Source organism: Trachurus trachurus, assembly GCF_905171665.1.
Source record: "Trachurus trachurus genome assembly, chromosome: 19".
NCBI classification, from domain to species: Eukaryota; Metazoa; Chordata; class Actinopteri; order Carangiformes; family Carangidae; genus Trachurus; species Trachurus trachurus.
In genome coordinates, this window is record NC_139913.1 from 18,414,550 (window position 1) to 18,438,669 (window position 24,120).

General features: G+C 42.7%; 2 protein-coding genes across 6 annotated transcripts; one reads left to right on the top strand and one right to left on the bottom strand.

The window, feature by feature from the left end:
• Positions 1-63: 63 nt before the first annotated feature.
• zdhhc16b (zDHHC palmitoyltransferase 16b) lies at positions 64-10,962 on the bottom strand. Of its 4 annotated transcripts, none has more exons than XM_083993827.1 (11): positions 10,844-10,962; positions 7,458-7,528; positions 6,520-6,826; positions 5,512-5,706; positions 5,008-5,096; positions 4,903-4,931; positions 4,645-4,778; positions 4,174-4,259; positions 3,955-4,078; positions 3,087-3,157; positions 64-1,396 (listed from the first exon to the last, which is right to left on the bottom strand). In XM_083993827.1, exons 3-11 carry the CDS (start codon positions 6,793-6,795, stop codon positions 1,294-1,296), a joined length of 1,107 nt encoding a protein of 368 aa, XP_083849953.1. In that variant the 5' UTR covers positions 6,796-6,826; positions 7,458-7,528; positions 10,844-10,962; the 3' UTR covers positions 64-1,293. The 4 variants fall into 4 exon arrangements, with proteins under 4 accessions (XP_083849953.1, XP_083849951.1, XP_083849950.1 ...); XM_083993825.1 differs by lacking the exon at positions 10,844-10,962 and adding an exon at positions 7,291-7,354 and having other exon boundaries at positions 6,520-7,205; positions 7,458-7,472; XM_083993824.1 differs by having other exon boundaries at positions 6,520-7,528.
• A 511-nt stretch (positions 10,963-11,473) lies between these two features.
• On the top strand, positions 11,474-24,107 carry vps35l (VPS35 endosomal protein sorting factor like). 2 transcript variants are annotated; one of them, XM_083993608.1, is made up of 30 exons: positions 11,474-11,482; positions 12,260-12,359; positions 12,565-12,747; positions 12,856-12,975; positions 13,750-13,774; positions 13,954-14,033; positions 14,322-14,450; positions 14,577-14,661; positions 14,745-14,801; positions 14,895-14,991; positions 15,417-15,464; positions 15,753-15,846; positions 16,183-16,383; positions 16,518-16,564; positions 16,964-17,075; positions 17,222-17,338; positions 17,430-17,483; positions 17,576-17,656; positions 17,745-17,807; positions 18,293-18,378; positions 18,482-18,562; positions 18,709-18,772; positions 19,651-19,749; positions 19,857-19,934; positions 20,059-20,173; positions 20,409-20,548; positions 20,729-20,894; positions 21,529-21,647; positions 23,131-23,280; positions 23,411-24,107. In XM_083993608.1, the coding sequence occupies exons 2-30, from the start codon at positions 12,357-12,359 to the stop codon at positions 23,507-23,509; spliced, it is 2,793 nt and encodes a 930-aa protein (XP_083849734.1). In that variant the 5' UTR covers positions 11,474-11,482; positions 12,260-12,356; the 3' UTR covers positions 23,510-24,107. The 2 variants fall into 2 exon arrangements, with proteins under 2 accessions (XP_083849734.1, XP_083849735.1); XM_083993609.1 differs by having other exon boundaries at positions 23,134-23,280.
• The last annotated feature ends 13 nt before the right edge of the window (positions 24,108-24,120 follow it).

The following is a 24,120-nucleotide window of genomic DNA, read 5'->3' on the forward strand; positions in this document are numbered from 1 at the left end:
CTGCTCAACCCAGTGAGCTATATGACACACAGCAGACTCTTAAGGAATATCAAACACTTGTTTTATTAGAAAAGACAACGAATCAAACCGGAGCACAGCTCCAACTGGTCACAATTATAATCACACCTAAACATGTTTCTATGGCAACTACAGATCTAACTCATAAAGTTTTGGATATGTCATGTTGGGGTGAAAAATTTACAACAAATTAAAAAAAGAACAAAGGAAAGTGAAATTCACAGTGCCTTTCATCACTTATTTAAAGTGTCTCAATTTAAAGGCCAAACATCCAAAAAGGCACACGACAGTTTCTTCACCAGAGTCTAAGAATAAAATGTTACACATGATAACACGAGGGCTGCACACGGTTTCCTTTTCATCTAAATGTCGTGAGTAAAAGTCAGAAATATTGAGAGACGAGTCAACCTCTTGGTTTTTCACTCTTCTTTGGCAGCGGATCAGTTCAGACCAGTGGATCTCTCCAAAACACGTCTACAAAACATCGCAGGTGTTAAGCATGCAAACTTTGAAACGTTTTGAAATCAACAATTACTTTGAAATGATTATAGGACGTCTATCAAACGATCACAAACGAATAATGTATTTTTATCTCCTGACTCGCCTCCCTCACATTGAGGAGCACACGTTATTACGAACAATAAAAACAATACCAATAAAAAGATGTGTTTAATAAAGCAGACATGGTTTAGGCTCAGATCCCTGGTTACACATTTCAGGGATCAACATAATATCAGTTATTAAAGGTGTCAACTTGTGTCATTCAACAAGTCACAGAATTCATACTCGTTACCTCATCATCACTTCACAATGTGCTGTATCGATGTTTAAAAATGCAACAGCACCTTTAAGACAGTGTGAGTCAGTCCTCAGTGAGGCCACGCATCCATTCCTTCATCGTACACACTTTCACAGTTGTTGAAAGAGGCTGTAGTGCTGGTGCAGGAAACGCACAAAACTGTTTTGTTGTGTCTTTAGAGATGGTTAAGAGAAAGGTGTTTGGGCTTCATCAGCTGGCCAGCAGCACCTTCTATAAACCGGACGAGACGACAACACAGGTGGTGGTCTGTGATCAGACCCACTGTACAAGGCTGGTGGACAGTCTGAGAGGATGAAGGGTTTTTTTTCTCCCCGTACACATTCACAAAGCAACTTATTCCCTCGTCGAATGATTGCAGCAGCAGAGCACAACAGGGTTTTTCACAACTGTGTGACACAGCAGCCACGGTGCTTGTAGTTGAAGGTGCAGGTGAGAGTTTCATCGATGTATGAAGGTCAGATGGCCATGGGGTCTCTCCTGGTGAAGGTGCAGTCCCACATGATGCCGTCACCGATGGGAAGGTGGCTGGAGGGCAACAGCACCTGTGTGAACCAGTGACTGAGGAACAGAAGAACAGGTCCATTCAAATCCAACTGAAGACAAAATAGTTTTTCACATTTTCTGAGAGAGGTTCAGAGCTCATTTTAAATGCAGCACTCAAAGATTGTCTCCACCAACTTCCAGCAGATGTCTACGTCTTTAACCTTATGAATAAATAAACTAGACACACTGACCTTAACCCACATATCTATCACTTGTTGCTTGTTGTATTAAAACAAATATGGATGGCAGCCAACAGCTTGTATTGCTCATATCAGACACTTCCTGAATGGAGCTGTGTGGGTTTCACTTTAAAGGGATAGTTCACACATATTGGCAAATTAGCTCATTGCCATAATCCCTATAGTTTTAGGAGTAGGTTTGTGCAGGTTTTGGTGCAAGCTATTTTTAGAACAGCGGAGCAGAGCCACGAGCTGCTCAGAGCTACGCTACGGAGGCTCATGGGATTTATTGGTTTCCCTCATCAAACTCATCAAAGACACAATCCAACAACTCCAAAACGCTCTGGTGGACAAGTTGTGACCTGCACATTCACCACGCTATGAGATAATAAAGGAACGTTAAGAGACAGAGACGGCTCCGTCTCATAACGTCCTTTATTATCTCATAGCGTGGTGAATGTGCAGGTCACAACTTGTCCACCAGAGCGTTTTGGAGTTGTTGGATTGTGTATTTGATGAGTTTGATGAGGGAAACCAAGAAATCCCATTAGCCTCCGTAGCGTAGCTCTGTGCAGCTCACGGCTCTGCTCTGCCGTTCTAAAAATAGCTTGCACCGACAATTAAAGGTAACGAACCTACTGCTATGACTATAGGGATTATGGCAATGGGCCAATTTGCCAAAATGTTAATTCATAATGATGCAGGTGCCTTGTGAAATCAGTTTGGTGCATCATATTGCATAGTGTTTAGGTGACATTGCATTGCCCTCTCATTACACTGGTTGCAGTTTGCTAGCATGCAAATAATGGCTTTGTTTTCTTTGTTTTAGGGACAGCGCAGCGGTACAGTGGTTAGTGGCAAGAAGGTTCTGGGTCTGAGGCCTTTCTGGGTGCAGTCTGCATGTTCTCCCTCTGCCTGTGTGGCTTCTCTCTGGGTTCTCTGGGTTCATCCCAGACTCTAAAGACGTGCACATTGGGTTAATCGATGACTAACTGCCTCTAGGTATGAATATGGGTGTGAGGGTTTTATCTCTATAAGTCAGCCCTGTGATAGACTGGCTACCAGTCCAGGCTGTACCCCACCCTCGCCCTGTGTCAGTTGGGATCGGCTGCAGCCCCCCCACCCCACGCCTTCACGGATAAGCGATATAGACAATGGATGGATTATTTGTTGTAATTGCCTGAACAGAACACTGCATCATTTTATCTGCCAGCTGTCAGGCAACATCTCAGTCGCCTGGACAAAGGAGCATCTACCAAACTCATAAAAGTCCAAAATCTGGGAGTATTTTTATATTAAACAAGTGTTGTTTATGTTGAACTTAATCCAGTCTGACTGTGCTCTTACTCCTTATAAAGTTAAAGAATCACTACAGTTGTTTGGGGCAAAAGAAAATCCTTAAAAATAATTATAACAATAATGGCTAGAAGAATGTGAGTGCAAGAGCTTTGCTGCATGTCTAAGCTGAATACCAGAGTGAGATATCATTACTTGTACGGCTGGGTAAAATGTGTAATTGAACTCACCTCCTTTTCTCTACACCAAACAGTAACTTCCAGTTGTTCACTCCGCCACGGTGATAGGGGTTTCTGAACGCCTGCATCGGAACACAAGAAATATTTAACAGCCATTTTCAAAAGTTGATTTTAACCATAGTAGAGCAGAAGTTAAAGGGATACTTCACCCAAAATCAATAATTCACCAATTTTCTACTCAGTCGTCAAAGCGCTTTTGGAGTTCCGGGGGGGTCCGGCTGGCAACAGATTTTCATAAAACAGCGGCGGATAGAGCTCACTTTTGAGTTGTCCAAAACACACCCTATGAAACATCCAAATACCTCCATACTGCTCGTCTGTACTGACCCAAGTGTCCTGAAGCCACGACATGAAAACAAATTATTTGATCTCTGTTTTTAGCCATGTTGTAGCAGTAGCTCCCAGTGGCTCTGTTGATGTTTGTGCGTAAACCATTGGATGTATGATGTAAACATGGAAGAACATCTCGTAGCAAACCTCCCGCATCTCGCGCAGCCACTGGGAGCTACTGCTACAACAAGGCTAAAAACAGAGATCAAATTAATTTTCCCTTTGGTCAGTACAGACGAGCAGTATGGAGGTATTTGGATGTTTCATAGTGTATGTTTTGAACGATTCAAAAGTGAGCTCTATCCGCCGCCATTATATGAAAATCCGGACCCCCCCTGGAACTCCAACATGGTTTGATAACTCTGAAATTTCTCCAAACCCTTCCTTGCCATGACGGTGGGTAGAAAATTGGTGAATTATTGATTTTGGGTGAAGTATCCCTTTAAGTTTCCCAGTTAAAGCAGCCATCCAGTTACACAGCATCCGTGCTGTAGCCAAAACCTCTGACTTCATTCATCACAGTCCGCACCTTGCCCCTCTCCCTGAGTCTTTTAGTCTCTTTGCGGTTGATGTGGCGCTCCACGCTGGTCTCTCCTCTGCTGATGAGGATGGTGTGCCACAGGGTGAGCCCCCCCAGAGCTACTGCCACTGAGCTGGAGGGACAGAGGGGGAGGGAGGATCATGGATTACAGACTTTATTATTTATTTTTTTCAAACATATAGATACAAACAGTGGTGTGTTGCTCACCTGGTCAGCACCCAGAGGAAGATGACACTCTTGTGAGCAGTGGTTTCTCTGAAGCTGTAGTCTGGAGGGGGCGTCTGATAATAAGACTAAAGGGGAGAGGGTGGGGGGGAAACACACACACACATAGTCAGGTATCAAATATGGTGTCATTTCACTTTCAGACTCAGTCCGTCAGTGTTTTATTTCAGTGCCGACGTCTAACATCCCGCAAACTATTTACAGTGTTTGTTTACCATCTGTTGAACAAACACCCATGAGACACGACCGTCTTGGACGAGACCTAACTTTGAGATCAGGAATCCTAGATTGTTTTCGAGTGTCCCGTTTCACTCGTCTTTTGCCATTTGAGATCGACACATGTTTCCTAATTGCCGCCTGGCAGCCGCTACGAAATTATTCATCACAGACAAAACCTCGGGGGAAAATAGGAAATAACATCCAGTTATGGGCAAACCTGAGCGGAACAGTCACCTCTATAGCGTTGTACGCCTCCAGAAACAAGTCCCTGCTGCTGATGCTGCAGTAGAGGCAGCCCAGAGTCATGTAGAGGCAGAAGGAGTAGAAGTAGCGATGGTTGAAGTGGCCCACGCAGTTGTTCAGCCAGGCTGGGAAAACGCGTTCAGGTCAATGTGCAGAGAGTGGGAAATTACAAAACACTGAAGCACAGGATGCTGCACAGGGTGTTCTCATGCTTTTATGCTTTTATGTGCTGCTTTTAAAAAAGGATACGACAGTGATGGTCCATCTTCAAAACACACCTGCAATATGACAGAGAACAATTAAAACCGAACCGATCAAATAACTCTGATGAACAGCGTCGACAAATGATCTCACATGTTGCAGATGCTGCAGTGGTGCGTCCTGGCAGGTTTTGGAGTGATGCACTTCTTACAGATGGACACTGAGGGAACATGAATGTTGTCCTAAAGTAGAAAAAACAAAACAATAAGGTAAAGATGATATATTCTTTAAGCATTTTATCATGTTGTTATTGATTGTGCAAGAGTTTTTCTGCTTTAATTGCAATTTTCTTTGAGGATAACTTTGGCATTTGTTTATATGTTGTTTTGTCACTGCGATGTGTCACAGACATGCAAGATAAAGTCATGAAACTCTTCAGATTGTCACTTGTTAACATGCTGCGTCAAAATAGAGAAGTATCCAACATCGGGCAGCCCTTAACTGCATGTCATCCCCCCTCTCTCTGCCTCCCCATTTCCTGTCTCTCTCAACTGTACTATCCATTAAAGGCATAAAAAAGCCAAAAATATACTTACACAAAAGTAATATAAACATAAACATTTTATTTTTCCCTGAGAGCCGTGAGGAGTGTGGTACCTTTGGAGGGTGTCCTGGAGAGGTGGTGGTGGCCTTGTAGTAGTGGAAGACCACCATGACCAGCAGCCAGTGGCCACAGCAGAGGTGCCACAGCACCCAGTGCAGGGGGTAGGTGTTGATGATCGTGGGCAGGATGAACATGTAGACGATGACCACGACCGAGGTCGTCAGAAGGACGACAAGACACACAAACACCTGAGAGGGAGACAGAAAAGACAGAGTGAGAGGAAAGGACAAGGTAGAGGACAGGGAAGAGGAAAGGAAAGGACTCTCCTTTCCTCTCCCCCAGTCAGAGGTGAGGAGAGGAAAAGAGAGGAAAGGCGAGAAGAAGAGACGAAAGGAGAGGAGGGGAAAGGAAAGGAAGGGAAGGGTGAGGTGAGGTAAGGTGAGGAGAGGAGAGGGCAAGGGAGAGGAAAGGAAAGGAGAGGAGAGCAAAGGAGAAGAAAGGAGAAAAGATCAAAGGAGAGGGAAGGAAAGGAGAGGTGAGGAGAGGAAAGAAAAGGAAATGAGAGAAGAGGAGGGGAAAGGAAAGGGAGGGAAGGGTGAGGTGAGGTGAGGTAAGGTGAGGAGAGGAGAGGGCAAGGGAGAGGAAAGGAAAGGAGAGGAGAGCAAAGGAGAAGAAAGGAGAAAAGATCAAAGGAGAGGGAAGGAAAGGAGAGGAAAGAAAAGGAAATGAGAGAAGAGGAGGGGAAAGGAAAGGGAGGGAAGGGTGAGGTGAGGTAAGGTGAGGAGAGGGCAAGGGAGAGGAAAGGAAAGGAGAGGAGAGCAAAGGAGAAGAAAGGAGAAAAGATCAAAGGAGAGGGAAGGAAAGGAGAGGAGAGGAGAGGAGAGGAGAGGAGAGGAGAGAAAAGGAAATGAAGGGAGAGGGAGAGGGAGGGGAAAGGAAGGGAAGGGTGAGGTGAGGAGAGGAGAAGAAAGGAGAAGATATCAAAGGAACGGAAAGGAAAGGAAGGGAAAGGTGAGGAGAGGAGAGGAAAGAAATGGAAAGCAAAGGAGAGGAAAACTCACCACTCCAAACCAGCGGGTCACGTTGTCTACAATCCAGTAGACGGGTTCGAACACACAGTCCAGCAGAGTGTCTGCGTTGTTGAGGCTGTTGTAGTAGAGCGACCTGAGCAGCAGCCTGCTGTAGCTCCACAGCTCCATCAGCCTCCCGCTGACCCAGGGCTTGCCCCCGCCGCCTCCTCCTCCTCCTCCTCTGTGCGGGCGGCACAGCCGGCACCAGCGCAGCGCGAGCCTCATGACCCGGGAGAGCTGCCACCTCCAGCTGCTGCCCATACGCATGCCACCGCCGCCACCTCCTCGCCTAAACACTCTGCCCTCCAGACACACGCACACACACAGACACACGCCCCAGCAGTTACACACACAGGCGGCGAAGAACAGCAGCTCTTCGTAGCGCAGCCTGGCGACCACCGGGGTCTCCATGGGAGGGGGAGAGAGGCTGTCAGAGCTCCTGGTGCATCTGTGGAATAATGAACGCTCCTATAGAAAGTCCCTCTGTTTCCTAGAAAGCATTAAAATACTTGAAGTTTGGAGACAGCGTCCTCCATGCTACACTTGTCCATCAAAGCCAACCAGGACAGGAGCTTTCAGGTAATGAGCTGCAGCCATCGGCCAGCACGAGAAATAAACTTCTCCTGTTAATTATTTACAGCAAATCCAGATCTCCAGGCCAAAGACCTCCTAGAAACCTGCGGGCGGAGATGCAGAGTGGTAACCCTATAAGAGGGGAAACGCCGAGGGATGAATGTCTTAAGAAGGAAATAAAGTGGCTACCTGATCCCAGGGCATCATTTCATGAAAGTGAGTATTGGTTACACAGATAAGGCTTGTTCAGGTTCTCCAAAATAGGATGGCATGAATAATGAGAGATGTTAATCAGGGACCTAACAGTAAAGCTGAGCAACAATGTGCACCTATCTCTTTTTTCCCCCTCCTCCTACCATCAGGTGCTTGATCTCTCATGGTGACCACTGGACCACATGGTTTTATTCAGCACTTTGTTGGACAGTTTCTGAAATGTCAGAAAACAGAAACACAAAGGCACATGTGCCATCTGTCAAGGTTAAACATGATGACACCGATAGGTTCAAGAGGTGCCACACTCAACTTGAATACATCATTAATATAAATTAACATGAATAAATCATGACCACATTCATTCAAAAGCATTAGTTGAATTACTCTACATAAATGTATGGAAGCCAAATTTCACCAGGATGAAAGATGGAAGAAAAAAAATGACATGAGACTGAACATATGATAGTTTTGACTGCAGAAAACTGTTATTTACTAAATCTATTCATTTTCTGATGATTCTTTAGAATAATTGTTTCTTTGTTTTATCTGTAAAATGTCAGATAATCATGAAAAATACTCATCAGGCTCCCCAGCGCCCAGAAAAGAAGAAGAAGAAGCCAGAAAATAGTTGGCAGTTGAAATTATTTATCAAATTTAATTAGGCAGTTAATTATTCAAAGTGCTGCTAATTAACTTCATTCCCATAGACAAATTACTATTAAACTAAATGTTGCTTCATTTAGTTATTCATGGTAGATGGGTCAAAAGTTTGAGCTGCAACTAATTATTTTTTACTTTCAATTAAGACTCAGATTATCTTTTATCTTTTATCGTTTGTTCTATCAAAAAGATTTGATCAATGCTGCATCGTATCCAAATATTTTGTGTGGCAATATTGTATTGATAAACTGATGCAAAGTATTTATCTTTTATTATGTAAATTATATGACTTTAAGTTTTGGTACTATATTTTTATATGCTGCATTTCATTTGAACTCAATTTAAATTAGAGAAAGTGGAAGTATAGAATACAGTTGTTTAGGATTGTGTGTAATCATATATTTTTTTAAAGAATAGCCTAATAATTAGTTTAAAAAATATTTTATCAGTAATTTTTTTTATCAATTACTGGACATTTCAGGCGACCCCATTTGAATTCCAGGCGACCCCACAAGGGGTCCCGACCCCAAGGTTGAAAAACACTGGACTTGCTGTTGTAGTATCCCAGAATGCAAAGCACACTTGGCTGTGAGAGCCTTTTAACTCAGTAGTCCTTGCACAGGGGTCAGATCGAGGTGAGATCACATTCTCATGATTCAAACCAGAAGCTGTTTTTTTCCCCTGTAATAAACACCACTGGTCTGAGAAGAACACCCCCGGCCTTTCTTTCATTTTTTGCTCTTTTTTGGGCAGAAAGTGGCTTCAGGACGAACTACATCTCTCCACCAGATCGTGATTAGAAAGAAAACCAAGATATTTCACCACAGAAATCATTCAGAGAGCTGTTACAGCATGTGTGGATGATACTGAAGGTTACATGAAACATTCAGGACCAGCAGACGTAATGGCTGAATATCAATACGACGATGTGAGAGACGGAGAGATGTGAAGAACACACAACAACAACAACACACACACACACACAGGCTGCTGGCTACTGGCTACTACACACAGTGGTTAAAACACAGTATTAGGCCTAATCTCCATGTATTGCACCTGAGAGAGACAGAGAACACGAGAGAGTGGCACGCAGCAGGGCACCACAGTCTCTATGGCAACCCGCTGGCCTAAATCTGGTCTTAGAAGAAAGGACGATCACTCCCTGTGTGTCTGACTGTAATAAGCTTTACTCCGTCCTCTACTTCTGAACTGGCTCAGACACAGAGGAGCAGGACGTCTCTGACAGTTTTTGACTTTCAGGCCTTTTATTCTCTTCAGTGTGATCATTTATCTTGTTGTGGAGAAATGGTACAAACACAAATCATGCAAAAACATATGTCCATTAGTAAGTCAGTCCAAAGAGAGCATATTAATGACATTTATGGGGTAATCTATTAAGAAAAACATGTGCTGGCTGCTGCTCCCAGATGTTGAGATGATTTACTTTATAATCCCAGATAAATACTTTGGATTTCTGGCTCCTGCTCAGATTGTCAGAGAGCAGCCTGTGGAAAACAAGAGTGGTTTTGTATGATTGGTATTTCATCCAGCATTAATCATCTCTATAAATATATTATTAGACAACTTCAAATAAACATCAGCAACCAGGGCTGTCTTAAGGCTTTTTGTTTTGATCTGTTTCACATTTATCCTCTGACCCATACGAGAGATTTTCCAGCTGCTGGATCGTGTTAATAAAATGCTTTTTATACTTCATGCTCTCCTCGTCTCTGCGCCTCCCTGCTGCTGCAGCAGCAGTGTAATAAGCTGCAGCTCTGTCGTGGCTTGTGCATCTATAACTTAACACTGACTCACCACTTTGACATGAAACGACAGCCTCTGGTCTGCTTTGTTATAGCTTTCTCTCTGATTAGTCCTTTGAGACAGGTAACAGTGAAGTACCGCCCCCGGATGCAAGTTCAGACTTACTGCACTCGTCTACCTGCTGCATATGAGGCAGGCTGAAAGGATGAGGGCTGTTATCACATCTTAGGGCTGTTGCTGCCTTCATCTTTATGTTTGCCTGTGGTTATAGTTATAAATAACTATAACCAACCACAGGGCATAATACATTTATTATGCTCTGTAGGAATGGAGTCATTATTCAGTATTACATTACTAATGAATTGGTCAGTTGGTAGAAAATGTATCAGCTATATTCTGATAATCAATAATCTTTTCAGTCATTTGATGAACAGAAGACATCCGGTTCAGGAATTGTTCACCATTTGTGACCATGTAAAGATAAAATAATTAATCTATTAATACGAATTGTCCTTATTAATGCATATCTATTATGATATAATGTATTTTCCCACTCTGAGAAGCCATAATGCAAGTCAGGTAGCCTACACATTTCTTGCATTTGCTCACCATTTTGACAGCAGTGATTTTCCCCCTTTAGACTCTATAGTGTGGATTAGATACAGAGTGACAGCATGAGCAGTCAAACACAACATCTAACACACTGGTTCATATAACCACTGAGTGAAACCAAAGTGGTGAAACTAAGTTAATTTATTATGTCTCAGTGCTTGTGATTTGTCATGAGGCTGTAAAGAGCACACACAGTCTAGCACCTTTGTCTATATGACGGCTGATTGATATGTCAGAGTGAGGTCAAACTGTGTGATAAACGCTCAGCCGGACACACTGAATGACACCACCATCCAACAGAAACATCCCATCTTGTTCAGTCAATTAATTCATAAACGCTTCCCATCTATTATGTCCAGACAATCTGTCACGCTTTAACGTTAGCTAGCCAACACCTTTCTGCCTCCAGCCACCGCCAACCAGCCCGCCTTAATGAACCGTCTTCACACAGGCATTAGACCGCGTCAGGCTAAAGGTGACATTAGTACTGTACCTGGTCAGGTGAAAGGGGCGGACGAGCCTACGGCACCGGTCAGGTCATGGTCGGTCGACACTGTGTTAGCTTAGGTCTCCACTGACTGACTGCAGCAAACACTCCGCACAGCTCGGCGGTTCACACCAAGATTGTTTATCGTACAGATGGTTCACTCAAGAGTAGAAAAAGCTAACACGCTCTTTGACCTGCTAACCTGACTGCTGAACATTTGAGGGTTTTTTTGTTTGTTTTTTAATAAGCTGTGTCGGTCCATTGTAACTCCACAACGAGTACTACAGACTATGGAAAGTTGCTCACTGTTCTTACTTTTCCCGAAAATGTATACCCAAGTGACACCTCGTCTCTACTTCGTGTCTTTGGTACCGGCTCGCTTGAGAGCGCGCAAGGCATCCTGGGAAATTGAGTCTTATTTTGCTCTAACGTTTCATTAAAACGTCTCTGAACTCACGCTTACAGCAATAAAACGCTACAACAGCCAGTAATTGTATATTTACGGCGATAAAACTTTGCATGAAGTGATTCATGCTTTTTTAAAAACGAGCATTTGAAAAGAAAAATATCACTTTCCCTAAATTTGGCGTAACCAGGAAGTGCTAGGAGGTCATATGATTGTAGAAAAATGGCCGCGGTGCAGTGGTAAGTTGATGTTTTCTTATTTAAAATAAACAGCTTATTGTCAATAAAAGGCATTTAAGTCATGCATTTGTTCATATAATATGAAATGTGGGAACGTATGTGCAATGCAAAAGCTTGTATCTGAGCTTCTGTTTAATATAACGCCTGAAATAAAGTGCCAACTTTATTAGCATGTTTTCATCATAAGCTTTACAGTCAAATTCAACATTACTAAGTGTTATCATGGCTTTGGTTTCAACTCACACGTCCTCCTTGCCTTTAGTTTAGCTGCGCTCTCTCAGAGACTGTGAGGATGTGCTGTAAACATCCTGAATCAAATATATTCGCAGGTAATCGATATTGGAAAAGAAAAGAAAATGCTATGTTTGTTATATTACAAAGAAATAGGCTACCTCTATATCCTCCAGTCCTATATCATGACAGCTCTGTTCAAGCACATGCAAAGGTTACAGATGTTGTTTTGTCGTACAAACCATAGCAGCAGATGAGCAGATTGAATGAAAATTCATCATCAACCATTGTATTAGTAAATTAATCCCTGTGCATGTTATGCTTCAAGGACTAATGTGTGTTATTGTTTTGTTTATTTATTAACTGAATGTTATGTTGTTTAATTTTGTAAATATATGTATGTATCAAGTTATAAAGGTAACCATCAGGTAAAGTAAATAGACAGTATTCTCACCTCAGCTGCTGAATCACAGTGAGTGTTCAGAAAGTGCCAGTAGAAACAGCTCAACCTGTTCTGTCTCTCCTGTCTGTCTGTTGGGCGACCAGGCGATCCCGCGGGCGCAACTATGAGGCCGAGCTGCAGAGGTGCCGTCCTGAAGTGGCTCCGGTGGAGTTTGGAGACTACCATCCACTCAAACCCATAATGGTATCAGCACTGTTCTGTGTTCATTTTTAAAGCAGACAGAATAAACTAAAACAAGCTATTATCTGTTGTTTATAAGATCGGAAAGCAATGTGTGAACTTGTGATGTGGAATAATTAGTGGTGATGATAATTTGTATTTAATGAGTTGGTACAATCCCTCAGTGTCCCGGCAGCAGCTCTGACTTGACCATCTCCCCTTTACATAGGTGACGGATACAAAGACTCGACGTGGGGCTCGTAAAGGCAGCACCTCCTCCTCTTCCTCCTCCTCTTCCTCTGTGCCCCCGGACCCCCTGAGCTCCATGCTGGATGGGACCGACCCCCTGTCCATGTTTGCAGCAGCCTCAGCCATTGAGACTCCAGCCATGTCCCACAGCGCCTCCACAGGGGTCAGTTCATTCTGCAGACACGCTGATTGATGTTCACACAAACACATCAAACATTTTCAGAAGACATTTCCCCTATTCTATTTGAATGCTGAGATGCTGTGCTTCTAGGACCTGGGGAAGAAGAGGAAGGAGAAGGAGGAAGAAGCCGTGGGACCAGACTTTGAGCCCTGGTCGTCCAAGAGAGGAGAAATCCTGGCCAGGTTCACCACCACTGAAAAACTCTCAATTGTGAGTACGCCTGTCACAATTATTGCATAATTGCCTGATCGCAAATATTTCAGCTGATCGCAATTATTTTGCATAATCAATCATCAGAAATGTTGCATTTCCATCACTATGTCCTCGTACCGTTTGAGGTTTGACTGGTCCTCTTTTAATGACATCATCACGTTGCACCCCTTTCTTCTTCTATGATTCAGTGGCGCATGAGAGGAGCACCACAAACTGTCCATCTCAAGGCGCTTCATTTCAACATCAAACATTCATGGACTGCATTTCGATGAGCATCTATTGACATTAGCATCATGGATTTAGCAAAGCCTAAAGGCAACCAGAAGTGCATTTTTTATTTTATATTATCTATTATTTATATATCTACTTCATAAGGTGTATGTGTGTTACTAAACTATGTTTAGGCTTATACTATAATATATGAATATGAATATGAATCCGGATACAAAATACTTTATTTATCCCCAAAGGAAATTCATTGGTCTGTCAGCTCATCCACCATTTGCAGAAGAAATAAAAAGCCTGATGGCTCTAGGTACAAAGATCTTCTATAACATGATCAGAAAAAAAACAATTAATTTGTTAATCGCAATTATTTGTATGGGCAATTACTCATCAACTAAAATTTCATTATTGTGACAGCCCTAAATGTGAGTTCTTCTCCCTGTCAATACCAAGAATATATGTCTACCAAATTAACCAAAATTATAGAAGGTTGTATTTCCACCTTTAACTGGATGGAAATTGATCATAATTTCTTTTTCTCCATAGAATCTTTTCATGGGTTCCGACAGAGGTAAGACCTACTGAAACTGTTTTTGATTTGATCTCACATGCTTGATGTGTAAACAGGAAATGGTTTGCTAAATGGCTAGCATCCGTACCCTATAAACAAAAGTAATGAATCAGGGTTGCTTTAAGTAGCAATAAAAAAACAACAAGACAGAGACAGTGACAAATGTGTTGTCTGTGCAGGAAAAGCTCCGAGCCCCGGATCCTCAGCTGTTTCAGAGAAAGTTCGCACTCGTCTGGAGGAACTGGATGATCTGGAGGAGGTAGGTTTATATCTGTACAGCGAGTGTGGAATATCTGTTTGAGGGTTCAGATTTGTTCTGCTCTCCTGGTACTGTAAGGCTGAAACTGAATTAAATTTCCATATACATAAATATACAAATACAGCACTGCTTCTTTCTCTGTTATGAATTATCGCTGAAATAACTTGCGATCTTCATCAACACCATACCATTTTCATTGAAGTAAATATCATTTTGGGCAAAGCAGAGTGAAACTGTAGTATAGTAAGGATGTATTTTGGGCTTGACTGTGTGTATGTGTGTGTTCAGGGTTCCCAGAGAGAGCTGCTGAACCTCTCCCAGCAGGATTATGCAAACCGCATCGAGGAGCTGAACCAGTCCCTCAAGGAGGCGTGGGCCTCTGACCAGAAGGTCAAAGCCCTGAAGATCGTCATCCAGGTGACTCAGCAGTTTGAAAAGATCCACAAAAGAACTGCAACAACTGAGATATACCGTAGTTAATCAGCGTTATGTCTTTATTACCTGGTTTTCTCTTGAATAACGTTGCATCAATATGTGTTCCAGTGCTCGAAGCTTCTGTCCGACACCTCGGTGATCCAGTTCTACCCCAGCAAGTTTGTTCTCATCACAGATATCCTCGACACCTTTGGTACGTAGAGAAGTCTTGTTTACCTCAGTTGAAAAACAGATAATTTACAAGTCTTTTGAATATGGTTTTGCTTTCGTCCGTAGGTCGCCTGGTGTTCGACAGAATCTGGACCATGTGTTCAGACCCGCGACCCCTGCCAGGTGTGGAACGCATACATGATAAGAGTGTTTTTCTGTAACCTCCAAGGAGACCGTGCATTGATTGGTTTTGTGTGTCCTGTCCTCTCTCCTCAGACTCGTTCACAGTAGAGGACGTGAACGACACGGCCAAGGAGACGTGCCTCAACTGGTTCTTCAAGATCGCCTCCATCAGAGAGCTCCTGCCCAGACTGTATCCTCCACTGACGTTAGCAGCACAGCTCAAATCTGTCCTCAGCTCATCTGGATTGATGCCGGCTCTATTTTCACTTATTACATTTTGCTTGTTAAATTCAATTAGACCAGATTCCAGAGCGCCTGCAGGTCAGTAGAGCTGGGTATCAAACTCTGATACTTTAATGAGTCAGCTGAATTGGTTTGATACTATCTAAGACTGAAAAAAGTCTCATCAGTCGATAACAGATTCCAGTACCTAAGGAGTAGATGTTTAATGTATTCTACTTTTGTTTATGCTAAAATGGATTTGATAAAATTGGTATCAAAAAAGATTTTGTTTTTAAAAAGAACTTAATTTAGGTTTCATACCATCAGGATTCAAACTCATTAACACAGCCTTTACCTCATGTATAAATTTGAGTCTTTAACCTCCATGAACAGATACGTGGAGGCCGCCATTCTCAAGTGCAACCGCTTCCTCAACAAATCGTATGTTTACTTTTTTTTTCTTATTCAGCCTTTGAAACCTGATCTTCTGATTTTCGTCTTACATCTCCATACAAATTAACTTTTACCTTTCCTGCTTCATAAACCTCCTACCAGCCTTAGGGAAGACATATTAGTTCTGTATCATATCATTCACATTCCCCTTCAACTCATAATTGGATATTTAGTTTCCATAGAAAATGAAAGATTTAAAATATTCCACTCAGCCAAAAGCGATTTTTAAATAAATATCAGAGCCTTTTTATGCCTCATCATTCTCTCTCTCTGTAGTGGGATCCAGGAGACATTGCCTCGGTTGACGGCCATGATCAGAGGGATTGGTGACCCATTGGTGGCTGCATATGCCAGAGCTTATCTTTGCAGGGTGAGGCTGGACTTTTTCCACTTTTTCCATGTGCTCGGTATGTTCTTGTCATCTGTCATTGATATGTAGGTAGGTTAGCAGTTTACTTAGGCTGGCAAGGCAGCTTTATTTATATAACGCATTTCATACCAAGGGGCAACTCAATGTGCTTTACATAAAAACAAAAGTAAGAACTGGAAACGGAAAAAAACTGAGAAAAATTTTAATAAAACCCAAAATAGTAAAAATTGGAAAGATTAAACATACAATTAAAAGCAAGAAAAAAAGAGTAAAAGAAAGTACATGAAGTAAAGAGTAAAAATATACTTAAGAGACCATGTTCCCCTCTTCCTCCAGGTGGGCATGGAGGTGGCCCCCCACCTGAAGGACAGCCTCAACTGCAACTTCTTCGACCTGCTCGGGACCTTCCGCCAGATCAGCGGGGAGAGCGTCCGGAACCAGCTGGTGCTGCAGAGGGTGGAGGCTCCTGAGTACCTGACGCTCTACTCACCTGCCATCAGCTGGATCCTGCAGTGCATCGCCTACAGAGCTCCAGAGGTTTGCAGTCACATCCATTTAACTTAGGAAGCTGGAATTTTTTATTCAATGAAAGATATTGAACATTTGCCCCCAAAAAACTACCGTTGTCAATAGTTATCAGTGAAGTTATGCTGTTTGTGTTTTCATTGCAGCAACTGCTGACAGAGATGATGGAGAGATGCAAGAAACTAGGACACAAGTGAGTGTTTTAACAGCTTAACGATAATGAGAGAACTTTAATTTATTTTGATAAGAGCTGAAAATCCTCATTTTCCTGAGGAGAGAAAAATGAAGTCTGACTCAGTTTAATTAAGTTAATTAAGTTCTATACTGGTCTTTATTATATTACATTTCTTCAGTTCATATTATGTAGCACATTTTTTTCATTAGTGACTTACTGAAGAAAAGTCTCCATCTTTTCACTTTGAGAAGAAGTAAAAACTCTCTGGCACCGGTCACAGCCGGCGTGAAGCAAGGGGTTTATAACCAGACAGTGTCACAATCTAAAAAGCTTCTCAACAGTGGTGTTACAGAGGGTTTTATTGGTTTCTGCTGGTGGTAAAAACGCGAAATATGATGGTGTTCCTGTTTCCCACAGTGCTTTGCTGTTGAATTCAGTCATGAGGGCATTCAGGCCGGAGTTTGTTGCAGCCAGAGCCTCGGACTTCATCGGGATGATCAAAGACTGTGATGAAGCTGGTTTCCCAAAGGTCAGAGGAAGATACTTGTTGTAATATAATCATCCATTACATAATTCCTATTTTTCATTGACTGTTTGCTTCTTGTCATTCATCTGGAAATAACAGAGGGTTATCCTTTTGCCTTCCTAAAAACCCTCTTGTTTCCTCCTCTCCAGCACCTGCTGTTTGGATCTCTGGGTCGCAGCCTGGCTTGTGCCGACCCTCCAGAACCCGAGAGGCTGACGATCCTGAACGAAGCCTGGAAGGTCATCACCAAAGTGCGCAGTCCTCGGGTACGTGTCAGACTGAAGCTGTTTCCACATAGCTGCTTATATGTTTCCAGATCATGACCACATGTGTGATTATTGCTGAATTTTTTTCCAGGATTACATCAACTGTGCTGAGATCTGGGTGGAGTTCACCTGCCGACACTTTACAGTGAGTACAACACAGAGGGAGGATGAGTTGTTTCATTTTCTATCGCTTGGATTTTGATACAATCTTATCGTATCTCCATCTCTCATTCACAGAAACGTGAGGTCAACACCATCCTCGCTGACATCATCAAACACATGACCCCTGACAGAGCGTTCGAGGACGCATATCCTCAGGTTAGCAACTAGCTTGCAAACAGAGTGACCCCACTGTCTCTGCCATCTCTTTTTCAGCAACTCTTGTTTGTTTTTGTCCGGTGTGTAGCTGCAGTCAGTGATCAGGAAGATCCTCACCTACCTCCAGGACTTCTCCATCCTCTTCTCCATGGTGAGCTGTGTTAAAGGAGACATATTATGCCCCCTTTCCACAAATTAAAGTAGTTCCCAGGTGTTTTAAAGACATGTCTGTGACATGCTGTGGTCAAAATACCCCAAGGATCAAACATCACAGCTCTTTTCATCCTCTCAAAACAGCCCTGTTCAGAACGGCTGGTTTCAGTGCCTGTCCCTTTAAATGCAAATTAGCCACTGCTTTCCCCGCCCCACCCATTCTACCGGTCCCAGGTAGGGGTGGGATTATGCAAATTTGAATCCTAGTTACGTCACTGGAAAACAACTGAGGGAACAGCTCATAAAACCACGTGGATTTCAATCTAGGGAGCCTGCACATTACAGATTATTTTGTCAATTCCCACATTTTGGGGGCGGGAAGGCAAGACAAACCTTCAAAAAGTGATATTTCCATATGTCCCCTTTAATGAGAAAAGAAAATGCTGCCACAGCTCTTCAGTCTAACTGCTTTTTGTTTCTCAGGAGCGTTTCCTGCCGTTCCTCGACATGTTCCAGAAGGACAGTGTGAGGGTGGAGGTCTGCAGATCCATCATGGAGGTCTTCATCAAGTAAGAGAACCCCCCAAGTGTTTGGTTTAAATAATGATATTTATATGCTTTGTGACAGAAAGTGACACCTTCTCATACATGTGTTTGTAAAATATAATTGCAGACACCAGGTGGAGCTCACCAGAGATCCAGTCATCCTCAACGCCATGCTGCACATCTGCAAGACCATGCACGACTCTGTCAAGTAGGGTGTTGTCTTTTATGGATTTGGGGAAATTACGTCTAACTTAATTTTCTTCTTGGGGTTTCTGATATTGTTGATAAGGACAGATATTGAATGTGCAGTCTGTTTGTCTTCAGTCACTAACCCCTCTGCTCTGTGCCCTGCAGCGCTCTCACTCTGGAGGATGAGAAACGATCTTTGGCTCTGCTGATCATCGGCTTCATCCGTATGGTGAGAACGACGTCTCGAGAATCTGCCTCTCAGTCATTTCTGACCTCTCTTAAAAAGTCATTTCCTAAAGCAGCTGGGCACTTTGAAAGTGCCACCATTCCTCTGTCTGAATGACTCGGTAAACTGCTGCATGCTTGTACTGTATATGCAGCGGCTTGAATATTATAATGATCTCATATCTGCTCTTTCCAAAAATATTATAAGCTATTGCAGCTAACTCAGAACATGTCATACTTACATTGATTCAGTTTCTGTGTTGATTTTAAAATTTTGTTCTAAAGCACTTCATGGTTTTTCACCATCACATTCGTCTCATACAGTATGTACTAGTCAGACTGTCTATCAGTCTGGTAGTTGTCTGTTCTAACTCTGGCTTTAAATAAAGTTTTTTTCTTTTAGTCTTTTTAAATGTTTTTAAATGATTTGTCATGTTATTTTATTCACTTTTTTTGTTTTATCTATGTCATAAATTACACGTATATTATTAAAGGTGAAGTGAACCTCCTCAGCTGGTGTTCATCACAGATTCAATTAGAGTTGAAGGTTTTGGCGCAACAGAGTTAAATTTCCTCTGGGAAAAACCTAACTGAGTTTAAATAGATGGTTAATTTAAAAAAAGAATTTAATTCTAAACGTGTTTAGTGCAACAGAATTTCAATTTAAACCAAGTTAATCTGGTTTATGAGTTCAACCTTGGTGTATTCCAGCCTCAGTGATCTTGTGAATATCTGAGGCAGCAGGGCGGTGTATATGAGTCCAAATAAACTACAGTTCCCAGATTTGGAATTGAGAATAAACCGGAGCAACAGCAGAGCTCATTCTCCCATCATTTCTCTGTTTTCACTCCCTGTTGTTTCTGCATTTATCCTGTTGTTCAGGTTTCCTTTGGTCGAGACTTTGAGCAGCAGTTGAGTTTCTGTGTGGAGGCCAGAGCCACCTTCTGTAACCTGGAGCCAGTTCTGGTGCAGCTCATTCATGTCAGTACAAATCCACTCAAATTAGTTGAAAGGGATTCTCTCTCTCTCACACACAAATACAATACACACACGTCATCTTCATGCTGAGCTGGTCTTGTGGTTTGCAGACGGTGAACCAGCTGGCGATGGAGACCAGGAGGGTGATGAGAGGGAGTCACTCCAGGAAAACGGCAGCGTTCGTCAGGGTGAGTCGATGCACGCAGCAGCAACACGAGTCTGATCCCTGCAAGCCACCGTACATAACTGCACGGTGTTATGTACGATGGATGGATGAGTCCATAACCATGTTTCTGTGTGTCTGTCCTCCAGGCGTGTGCTGCGTACAGCTTCATCACCATCCCGTCTCTCAGCAGCATCTTCAGTCGTCTCAGCCTCTACCTGCTCTCTGGTCAGGTCGCACTGGCAAACCAGTGTCTCTCCCAGGGTGAGCAGGCTGCCCGGTTTCACATTTCAAACTGGGACCAGTTTATTTCTTTTATCAGTTTAACAAATCATATCTTTTCCTTCCAACCCTTTTCTTTCCTTATCTCACCTTTGTTATCTTTCTTTTGCCTTTCTTTCTGCATCAAACCCTTTCTCTCATTTTGTGTGTGTCATGTTTGCTCCCTGTCTTCACTTTTATTCCCTCTCATCCTCTCTCCATCCTTCCTCTCCTGCAGCGGATGCCTTCCTGAAGGCAGCGGTCAGTCTTCTCCCGGAGGTTCCTCGCTCCATCAGCGTGGAGGGGAAACTTCGCTCGTCCGAGAGCTTCCTGATGGACTTCATCAACAACTTCCTGGCCACGCTGCTGGTTGTCCCGGTAACGTACTCAACTCTTTCCAAGCTTTCCACTATAAAAAGATAAGGAAAGTCATGTGGTTCTTCCTCACTCCTCTAGCCGTCTCAGTTATGAGTTTAGATGTGTGTTTAGAGGAGATGAACCAGATCCACAATCCCTCACAAAATCCCTACATTGATGAGTATGTGTGTGTTTCTGCAGGATCATCCAGAGCACGGTGTGCTCTACCTGGTCCGTGGTCTGCTCAACATGGTCCAAGATTACACCTGGGAGGACAACAGTGACGCCAAGGTGCGGGTCTACATCAGTGCTCTGCCCCTGCTGGCCGCCATGGGTCAGGAAACCTACCTGTACTCTGTCCCCAAAGGTACATGCACACACATTCTGTAAAATATCTTTTTGCCTAAAACAGGGGTGTCAAACATGCCAAAACTAGCCCACGGGATGAATTAATAAGTGTTAAAGTTTCATAGAAGACAGAAGAGGCATAATGTTGTTGAAATTGCACATATTTTTTTTTAAATATTGTACTTGTTTGCACTAAAACAAAGGGAAAGGTTTATAGTTCTCATTATTTATAGGTTATTACTCAAATTCAGAGATTCAGAGATGTATGTGGCCCCTGAACTAGAATGAGTTTGACAACCCTGGCCTAGAAGATCACCAAGATCATCAGACAAATACAGATGCAAAAATGAATCTTACTTTTCTTGTAGTTCTTATTTTTGGAACACACCATCCAGGATTTTCAGAAATTTCAGAACTCCCTAATCCTACTTTATGGATTACTGCAGGGTTAATTCCTGTATAAATGTAGATAACCAAGTTGTTAGTGTTGTAACACTTCTGCTGCTCCACTTCGTGACGAGAGGCTCTGCTTTTTATCCGTCTGTAAGCTGTAGTAGTTTATAGAGGGATTTTATGTGAGTGCCTACTTTATGAACCGCTTCATTAAAAGCACATTTCTACATTTATCTTCTTCCTCTCTTTCCTGGGCTCAGTGGATTCCAATGAGACACTTTACGGAGGAGACCCCAAGTTTCTGTCTGAAATCAACAAGCTGTGCGAGACCCTGATCGGTCAAGTCCTGGATCATCTGAAGACGCTCGGTCGAGACGAGGTGACGACAGAAAAAATGTTTTTGCTCCTTTGTGCTTCTTAATTCTGTCACCATACACTCAGCTCTCCAGTTGAGAAGACCTGGGGTCTATCCAGTGTTATTATGCTGCATTTACGTACCATCTTCTCTTTCTTTACCATCTTGTGTTGCTGTTCACGTGTTTGAGAAATGATTATACCCTGTATAGTGGACTCATAACATCCCGCAATGCATCATGAAAAGTAGTGTACATCTGATGATCACTAACCAAGCAATACTGTATATATCATTATGCATTTTGCTTGTGCTGAAAGACAGAAAATCAGTGGAGAGAAAATAGTCTGAAAATGTGCTTTCATCATACCAATGAAATCACTACATAGTACTATAGAGAAAGCAAATCAGTGAGTGATTTTGGACACAGCTGTTGTCTGAGGTAAAACTCACAATATTAAATACAGGATTACTGTAAGTATTGTCCAGAAGTAAAACAAAAAACAACAGCCATAAAAGTAAAGAAATAAGTTCACTGGTGGTTCAGAGCCTGGGCTGTGTGAAGTTATCTGTCCCCAGATGAGGTGAAGATGAATTCTATATCTGATTTGATTAGATTAGATTAGATTAGATCCAACATCATTATGTTGTTTACAAACAGGGAGCAGAGGAAGAGAATAGAAAGCATGTAAAAATCAAAAGTGCCAAAGTGCTGCCCCACTCCTCTGATACCATCTGCAGTTTCTCACATTCAGTCACCGAGCAGGTAAAATCAGTTAAAGGGATAGTTCAACATTTTGGCAAATTTGCCCATTGCCATAATCCCTATAGTTTTAGGAGTAGGTTCGTTACCCTTACTTGTCGGTGCAAGCTATTTTTAGAACGACGGAGCAGAGCCACAAGCTGCTCAGAGCTAAGCTACGGAGGCTAAAGGGATTTCTTGGTTTCCCTCATAAAACTCATCAAATACACAATCCAGCAACTCCAAAACGCTCTTGTGGACAAGTTGTGACCTGCACATTTACCATGCTATGAGATAATAACGGAACGTTACGAGACAGAGTTGCTTTAGAGGCAAATGCAGAGACTGCTTGCAGAAAAAACGGTTTTGCATGAATTTACCTTGAAAACAACTCTGTCTCGTAACGTTCTGTTATTATCTCATAGCATGGTGAATGTGCAGGTCACAATTTGTCCACGAGAGCGTTTTGGAGTTGTTGGATTGTGTATTTGATGAGTTTGATGAGGGAAACCAAGAAATCACATGAGCCTCCGTAGCATAGCTCTGAGCAGCTTGCTCTGCTCCGCCGTTCTAAAAATAGCTTGCACCAATCATTAAAGGACGAACCTACTGCTAAAACTATAGGGATTATGGCCAATTTGCCAAAATGTTGAACTATCCCTTTAAGTCTGTGAGGATTAATGGCTCCGGTGTTACAGAGGACACTGGGATTGGGCCTAATGAGGCTGTTTGTGTGTCCTGCACTGACCTGCTTCTTGCCCTTCACAGCAGAGCACACGGCGTCAGGGCGCCGTGGCCTTCTCCCTGTTCGGTGTCCTGTTGGCTCACGGCGACCTGAGGAACAACAAGCTGAGCCAGCTGGCCGTCAACCTGTGGAACCTCAGCCACAAACACGGATACTGCGAGACACGGCTCTCGGTGAGTTCACATCCACACCTCGGGGACGTAGTTCAGCATCTCTCAAACAGCTCCGCTCGTAGTTATTATCAGTTTCTTATCTTCCTCCTCGCTGATCTCTCTGGTCGCTCTCTCTCCCTCTCCGCTCCAGGTTCGGACTCTGGAGTTCATCAAACACCAGTCTCAGCAGCCCAACATGGCTTACCTGTCAGATACAGTCCAGAGGCTCACGCTGCAGTCCCGCACCTGAGCACCAGCCTCTTCACGCCTCATCTAAACTTGTCACCACACAGCGAGGGGTTGTGTAAATAAAAGATGACAGGAAGCACAGAGGAGAACGTGCCTTCATGTATTTTTGTGTGTGATGACACTATATGGACATCTGAGGGGTTATGGAAGTAGAAAAATGACTTCAACTCATTGGATCAATATTAGAAATGTTAATGATTGTAGATGGAAGTTGTCCCAAAACTATCAATTATCATAGACAATTATTGCCGACATTGGAACCTAATTATTTCAAGATCAAAGAATCCAAGGTTCAGGTTTTCTGGCTTTCAAGTCTCATCACAGATGTGCTTCTGGCCTAGTTATTTTGTCAAAGTAAAAATACTTATAATGTTGAAATACTGCTACTGCTGCACTTAACCTTTTTCATGCAGTGATAGCTTTTCATCAATGCTGGTCTATGTTTTGCTGCATTTCTTTAACACACACCCAGAAGAAAAACATGTACATGTGAATTTGCACAACTGTTCTCTGTATCACATGCATACAATATATATAATGTAATAATGTTGATTTAATGACATTGTTTTAACATGATGTCCTCTTCATGTGTTTGTAGAAATAAACATTCTG

Excerpts from the sequence above, each read along its gene's own strand:
- vps35l (XM_083993608.1), top strand. Across the intron at positions 14,034-14,321 it reads AACTGGATGATCTGGAGGAG|GGTTCCCAGAGAGAGCTGCT; the intron begins GTAGGTTTATAT and ends GTGTGTGTTCAG. Across the intron at positions 18,563-18,708 it reads ACCATGCACGACTCTGTCAA|CGCTCTCACTCTGGAGGATG; the intron begins GTAGGGTGTTGT and ends TGTGCCCTGCAG.
- zdhhc16b (XM_083993824.1), bottom strand. The coding sequence starts at position 6,939 with ATGGAGACCCCGGTGGTCGCCAGGCTGCGCTACGAAGAGCTGCTGTTC. Across the intron at positions 5,097-5,511 it reads CTCCAGGACACCCTCCAAAG|GACAACATTCATGTTCCCTC; the intron begins GTACCACACTCC and ends TTTCTACTTTAG. Across the intron at positions 4,079-4,173 it reads TTCCTCTGGGTGCTGACCAG|CTCAGTGGCAGTAGCTCTGG; the intron begins GTGAGCAACACA and ends CTGTCCCTCCAG.